At 50.9% G+C, this 6,684-nt stretch overlaps 4 protein-coding genes across 4 annotated transcripts in view; 2 read left to right on the top strand and 2 right to left on the bottom strand.

Moving 5' to 3' along the window:
* The window catches only part of BDQ94DRAFT_161182 (uncharacterized protein), a gene marked incomplete at both ends in the record, with an annotated part of 1,412 nt that extends 413 nt beyond the window's left edge, over positions 1-999 (top strand). The window contains one exon of the mRNA XM_026769334.1: positions 41-999. Coding sequence (XP_026623722.1) covers positions 41-999 — 959 coding nt within the window. The remainder of the gene's footprint in view (positions 1-40) is intronic.
* A 506-nt stretch (positions 1,000-1,505) lies between these two features.
* Positions 1,506-3,689, top strand: BDQ94DRAFT_181019 (protein kinase-like protein; the record flags this gene model as incomplete). The annotated part of the gene is made up of 4 exons (XM_026773795.1): positions 1,506-1,877; positions 2,190-2,880; positions 2,939-3,457; positions 3,571-3,689. The coding sequence occupies 4 exons, from the start codon at positions 1,506-1,508 to the stop codon at positions 3,687-3,689; spliced, it is 1,701 nt and encodes a 566-aa protein (XP_026623721.1).
* Positions 3,690-3,703: 14 nt separating this feature from the next.
* On the bottom strand, positions 3,704-5,181 carry BDQ94DRAFT_148362 (alpha/beta fold hydrolase). Its single transcript, XM_026767183.1, has 4 exons — positions 4,634-5,181; positions 4,468-4,574; positions 4,315-4,415; positions 3,704-4,253 (listed from the first exon to the last, which is right to left on the bottom strand). Exons 1-4 carry the CDS (start codon positions 4,960-4,962, stop codon positions 3,795-3,797), a joined length of 996 nt encoding a protein of 331 aa, XP_026623720.1. The 5' UTR covers positions 4,963-5,181; the 3' UTR covers positions 3,704-3,794.
* Positions 5,182-5,856: 675 nt separating this feature from the next.
* Positions 5,857-6,499, bottom strand: BDQ94DRAFT_172773 (YbhB/YbcL family Raf kinase inhibitor-like protein; the record flags this gene model as incomplete). The annotated part of the gene is made up of 2 exons (XM_026772023.1): positions 5,857-6,299; positions 6,355-6,499. 2 exons carry the CDS (start codon positions 6,497-6,499, stop codon positions 5,857-5,859), a joined length of 588 nt encoding a protein of 195 aa, XP_026623719.1.
* Positions 6,500-6,684: the final 185 nt, after the last annotated feature.

Below are 6,684 nucleotides of genomic sequence, written 5' to 3'. Positions count from 1 at the left end.
GGCGACGATACTGGCGACGATACTGGCGACGATACTGGAGATGACTCCAGTGACGCTTCTGGTGATGGTTCCGGCGACGACTCTGGCGAAGATGGATCTGATGATGGCTCAACTACCACGACCTCGCCTGCCACTTCATCCTCCGCTTCTCCAGCTGCCAGCTCAAGCGCAGCTGTCTCGGAGCTGTGCAGCCCGCAATGCACTGAATGCCTGTCTACGGACACGACTGATACCTCGAGCACGTCACTCAGACGGTCCGGTCTGTTCAGCAGAAGGTTGACTCAAAGGGCTTCCGACTTTCTCACTTGGATGTCCACTCAGATGAAGACCGGACAGCCCCTTGTTAAGAGCACTAGCGGCGTAACCACATCCACATCCGTCGTTTTTGGCAGCGGTACAAGCAGCCTTACCCAGGCCAATGTCCACGGATGTACTGTCCTTTACGCTGTCTCCAAGTACGCTGTGTACGAGGCGCACCTATGGGAATCCCCCGGATTTGTCTCGAGCCAGAACGGCACTGTCGCCTTTAACGAGCAGGCGTTCCAGACCAACATCATAAGCTATCTGACGAACGACGCGAACCTCAAGCTGCCACAGCTCACCGGTTCCGCCGCGTACCCGGACCCTGGCACTCAGATCTACATTGGCACGCCTGTCGCCGCCACCGGGCAAGGCGCAAAGTACGCGTCTCAGATCTCGCGCATCGCATCAACAGTCAACCAAGTTCTTGGGTTGTCTGCTGAGCCAGCTGAGTACTACTACACGACCACAAGCACGGACGGTGAAAACAACTGGCTGTTCCAGTACAACGAGAACACCTGCAACAAGCCCGTGTGGCAGATTTGGTATGGTGGTGTGGCGGATAATGCACTGTGGTCGGCCAGCCAGACGTCTAGCTCCTGCGCCTCTAGTGCGGCGACACCCTCTCGCACCCCAGGATATCCTGCCTATACCCCGTCGACCATGATGGTCATGCCCAAAGCAACTCCTGCTTATTAGCAGGACTGCTATTAATCCAGCAAAATCGAGCATGAGCTGGGCCTTGCTGCCACTCTTTAACTTGTCCTCCTCCCTTCCTTTCTGCACGATGCCTTCACACACTCTCTTGTTTCTGTACGATGCCTTCACATACACTCTCTTGTCTTATTGCCTTCTTACGCTCATTTGCCTACCTTTCTGTCCAACTGTGACCTATACCTTCGAAAATTCTTTTTATGTGCATTAACTGCAGTACCTTTAGACAGGAAATTTCATACTTGTACATATACTAGTCTACTACTACCTACCTACCTACCAGGCGTAAACAGTAACATATCTGCCAAGCTACCAACTGCAATCCATGTTTTACCCCCTTACATGGACAAGGGGGTAATCTCCACCCACCGACCCATCAATCCCATCAATCCCACCCCCGTCACCAACACAGTCCACACCCGAAACCTCTTGAAACAGAACCAGAACAACCAAGAAAGCCAAGACAAGAAACCCGGAAAGAAGACAAGAAAATGCCATTCAAAATCCTTCTCAAGGCGACTCGCTCACCAGAAACCTCTCCCTCAACATTCAAATCCCGTCTTGAAGCGCACATCGCACTAGTCAAGCATCTTACGGGTCCTGATTTCCCCCTTTCCCATCGACGAAGTTACATCGATCGTCCTACTACCCCCTCATCGGAGGGGACGTATCCCACAACTGTGCTCCTCGGGCAACAGAGTGACTTTTCATTCGATTCAATAGCGGAATTGACCTTCGAGGATGAGGCTGCGTTTGAGCGGTTTCAGGCGAAAGTGAGAGAGCCGGAGATTGCGAGATTAATCCAGGAGGATGAGAAGGGATGGTCAGACCGGGGGAAGTTGGGGATTGTGGTGTTGGGAGAGGTGAGGGAGACAAGGAGGTGATTCTCAACCTTGTTCAGTTAGATGATGTTGACGAAGACGATCTACTCTATAAAGAGGGGGATGATGTGGGGATGATTTTGCGCTTTTAAGTAACGAGGCAGATCAATTGGACGTTTAACCAAAGAACTTGCGAGACTTGCATTTCTTAGCAGGACATTTTTCGCCTATCACATTTACTATTACCTACTGAATAGCCGTTCTGTGTCCAGGGTTTGACGGGTGACACACGAGGATCGACCACCCCTTGTAGATCTGCCGCATCACTCCCCACCCCATAGCTAATACCAACAGACAGGACATGACAACCTCCCACATCAACACTACTCTGCATCTATCATTATGACGCGTTATTCGATGCTACCCATCCTTCGAATCATACGAAAACCCCCACAATGGCCTCTCCCACGCCACTCACCCCTAGTCCATCGCGTCAAGCCCCCTATACACAGCCCAGCCACGCGTCACAACGCATCCTACTCAACCACCCCCCACCCCCAATACCAACTCCCTAAATACACGCCCATCGACGACACCGAATATCTCGACCGCTATGAACCAGGCGGCTACCACCCCATCATGATCGGCGACGTCCTCCACTCGCGATACACCATCGTAGATAAGCTCGGGTACGGGGGATACTCAACCGTATGGCTAGCACGGGATGCAAAGCTGGATCGCTACGTGGCCTTGAAGGTCCTTATATCAGATACAACCTGTAACGAAGTGAGGGTGCTGCGAGAACTGTCCACAGCAAATACTTCAGTTCATCATCCCGGAAGGGACTCAATTCCCGTCCCATTGGATGAATTCACCGTAACCGGTCCAAACGGGACGCATACATGCTACACGATGCTCCCAGCGCGAAGTAATCTGCGCGAAGTGTCGTATAGTCGGTTATTTCCTGTGGATGTAGCACGGGCGTTGTGTGGGAGGTTGGTTTTGGGGGTTGCGTATCTTCACTCACAAGGCTACGTTCACGGAGGTTAGTAAGTATCTATTCCAACTATATTACTTAAACTAAACGATACTCCTGAATAAAGACATCCACCTCCGCAACATCCTCTCCACTCTCCCCACAAACCTCGACAACCTTTCTATCGAGGAGTTCTACACAGAATACGGAAACCCCGAAATATACCCCATAACTCTTTTCGATGGATCCACATCCACCCTCTCACCTAACGTCCCACCCAAAGCAGTATCCACTCTCTTCCTAGCCATATATGCAGGGGAATTCACCCTGCAGGACACGCGCATCCTTCTCTGTGACTTTGGCGAGACGTTCTCGCCATCAGTAAATCCTCGTCTTGGGGAAGATTGTCACACGCCTATGGCTTTCTGTCCGCCTGAGGCGATTTTCGAGCCGAAGGCGCCCTTATCGTATTCTGCTGATATGTGGAGTTTGGCTACGGCGATATGGGAAATTCTCGGGATGCAGGTGGTGTTTAGTACGGACGTGCCGTATGATGAGGTGATTGCGCACTGGATGGATGTCTTGGGACCTATGCCGTGGGAGTGGTTCGAGAAGTGGGATGAGAGGGGGAGGTTCTTTGATGAAAGTGGGAGGGCAGTGGAGGGGAGGTATGTATGGGCTGATTTGGAGGGGGCGTTTGAGGAGTGTGTGCGGGTGTATCGACGAAAGCATACGATAGGGGATTTTGATGATGACGAGACGGTGGCTATTTTGGAGTTGATGCAGGGGATGCTGAAGTTCAGGCCGGAGGAGAGGCTGACGGTGGAGGAGGTGCTGCGGTCGGAGTGGATGGTGAAGTGGGTGATGCCGGATTATGAACGTAGTTTGCAGACATGTACATGATTGATTGATTGATTGATTGATAGATAGGTAGATAGATTACCTATGAGTAGCTGCATGCTCAAGCAGTCTAAGAAGGTAAACTAATTAGTGACAACCTCCTCCGCAAACTTAATCAACAACTCATTCACAACATCCGGCTTCTCCAGCTGCACCCAATGACCCGCATCCACCACCTCGATCCTCGAATCCGTCGTATTCTTTTCCGTCACATGCGATCCTACCTCCATCCGACAGACATAGTCCTGCTTAGCAGCGATGTACAAATACTTCACGGTCAATTTACCCTCTCCTTCCGCGATGCCCGCTTCATCTTCAGTATTGATGCCGCGAATCGCGGCCTTGTACCACGACAGCGGGCCGGCGTAACCACCCTTCGAGAAGACGCGATGATGGATATCGTAGTCTTCCTGGGTGAGCCAAGAAGGGAGAGGGGTGGTCTTGCCGGAGCGGACCCATTCGGCTGCTTTACCGATGGGAGCGAGGTCGGTTTTCCACGTCGCAGGGTCTTGGGGGAAGATGAGGGAGAAAGCGGATTCGGGCTATATTTAGTTAGCTTATAGTTAAGGATGAGGGATGGAGTGGGATTAGGGGCCGATGTACATGAGCTGCCATTTCATCGGCTGCTTCGTCGGTGTTGTGCCAGAGCCAGTAGCCGAAGACGGGGTAGCCGAAGATGGATTCGGTGTGTTTGAGGAGAGCGTCTATCACTGTCAGAAAATCCATCAGATAGCTATAATAGGTTTAGATGCATACCGAGATCGAATTTCGGTCCAGGGATATTATACGCGACTGCAATGCTCACGAAACCGTAGAATCGCTGGGGATAGTAATAGGCCACGCGGGAGGCGAGACCGACGCCCCTATTCTGTATGTTAGCATTGATGCAATAGAATAAGTAGTATCTAGAAAATGGACATACCAATCATGCGCGACCAGCACCGCACGAGAGACATTCTCACGATCGAGTATTTCGATCACATGTTGGCTCATCACCTTGAGCCGATACGCTTTCAGATCCGTCGGCTTATCGGTATCGCCGTAACCCAACAAATCGGGCGCAATTACACCGTATCCCCCTTTCTGCAGGAAAGCGATCTGGTGACGCCAGTCATAGCTGGTGGAGGGGTAACCGTGAAGGAACAGGAAGGTGGGTTTTCCCTCCGTGGCGGGGACGGAGACGTATCCGTAGGTGGTGCCATCGGAGAGAGTGGCTTTTTTAGCCAGGTCGGGGTAGACGATGGATGCCATTGTGTTTGAGGAAGAAGGTGCTGGCAATTGCAATTGACAGAGGGAGTAGAAAAGTGGGTGAGATTGGGGTAAATATATGGGCTTGGAGGGGTAGCCCAGCCTTGTCAGATGTTTGTCTCACGCGTAAGCAGATGGGTTTCGCGAACCACCCTATCACAATGGACTTGGCTTTGTTAGTGCTGAGTTAGTGACAGTTGTGCAACCTTACGATCAAAGAAGTTGGAATCTTGAATAATCATCATGGTGATTCAGTGAGGGGCATTTATTAGGCCGCCAAGAAAGATTAGTGGCCTCCACTCTGCCGAGGCTCAAGATGAGAGCTTACAATTTAGATTAGTGAACTGAATGAGCTCTTTTACATAACAACTTGGATGCTTATTAACCTCTACTTTCCTAGATATTCATGATTCCTTCGTAAGGGTATCAGAATACTTGCAGCATTGAAGTCTGTTATAGAGGTTTACTTCAATTTTCCGGCATAATTTTGGAAAGCCATGTTTCGCATCCAGTTACCATAATGTCTTTAAACATGAGCGAGCTATTTTTCTCGCCTCTGTGTACTACTGTTAGTCTAGTATCTAGGTCTGTCGCAAATAGATACCCTCAAGTGGCTCAAGATGGCTCAAACTCGATTCATTTCCGTCACAATCGAGTGTCTCTTCAGGTTTAGCGGGCCAGTTGATGGTTGTATTGCCAGCGTTGCTTAGGCCTATCTTAGTATCATTCGACTGTTACTGTTATTCGACATCGTATACCTCTTCATAGTAGCAATTAATAAATCAAAAGATATATTGATACAAAACGTGACCAGGTGCCGCATGATGTGAATCCCTTAAAAGACCTCTTACATGCAGACCTTGTATACCCAGCTTTGAAATTCAACAAAATCGTAGTCTAAGCATCACTCAAAAAGTAATTCGCCGCAATTGGCCCCCCAACGGCCTTCACAATCGGCTCCAAGGTGAAGTTGAACCGCGCCGACGTGGTCTGGGAGTAATAAGTCCCGTCCAAGGCCTTCTCGGGAGGCACATATCCCTCCGGCTGATCAAAAAGATACAGCGTGTAGGTGTGGTTGGTGCTGTCGCGGGGGCGAGGAGCCGTATACTCAGCCAGGGCATCGCTGGCGTTGACGAAGCGTCCGTTCTGAATAGTGTAGTTGCCACCCCACCAGTGCAAGCGGGTGGTGGTGTTGACAGCCAGGCCGGGGACAAGAGTGTTGTAGTAGGCGGCGGTGGTGACATCCGAATCAGGGATGTTGAGATCAAGCATGAAGATCATGTAGGTGGCATCCTTGTTGAGATTGTCGGTGACATACACGGCCGGCTGGCTGGTGACGTCTTCACATGTAATTAGTGTTAAGGCTTTAAAGCTGTGAAAAGACAGAGTACGTACCATCTGGGCTCACCCAGGTACCAGGGGTCACAGTGGCATTGGGAAAGGCGACACCGAAGTTCTTGTTGGTGGATGGGTAGCTGCCCGGGGGTGTCTGGGCCAGCGCGGTGGCTGCGAGGGCGGATACCAAGGAAAAATAACGCATGATGGATGGTTGAAGCGCAAGTGCCCTAGCCAGGAACATCCAGGAACACAATTCCAATGGATCCTTTCATGTCTATATAAGCTCCAAGAGACGGAGCTTAAAATTAGCTCCGTCTGCCGATGGCTTCGTCATACATCGGCGGATGATGCTGGATCGGGTTGGCGAGTGGATCGGCAGCGGCCCCG

The sequence above is a fragment of the Aspergillus welwitschiae genome (assembly GCF_003344945.1).
Source record: "Aspergillus welwitschiae strain CBS 139.54b unplaced genomic scaffold BDQ94scaffold_28, whole genome shotgun sequence".
Taxonomy (NCBI): Eukaryota; Fungi; Ascomycota; class Eurotiomycetes; order Eurotiales; family Aspergillaceae; genus Aspergillus; species Aspergillus welwitschiae.
Note: the sequence above shows the minus strand (reverse complement) of the source record. Positions and strands in the feature narration are given on the sequence as shown.

Excerpts from the sequence above, each read along its gene's own strand:
- BDQ94DRAFT_148362 (XM_026767183.1), bottom strand. The coding sequence starts at position 4,962 with ATGGCATCCATCGTCTACCCCGACCTGGCTAAAAAAGCCACTCTCTCC. Across the intron at positions 4,575-4,633 it reads GTGCTGGTCGCGCATGATTG|GGGCGTCGGTCTCGCCTCCC; the intron begins GTATGTCCATTT and ends CATACAGAATAG. Across the intron at positions 4,254-4,314 it reads CCGATGAAATGGCAGCTCAT|CCCGAATCCGCTTTCTCCCT; the intron begins GTACATCGGCCC and ends AACTAAATATAG.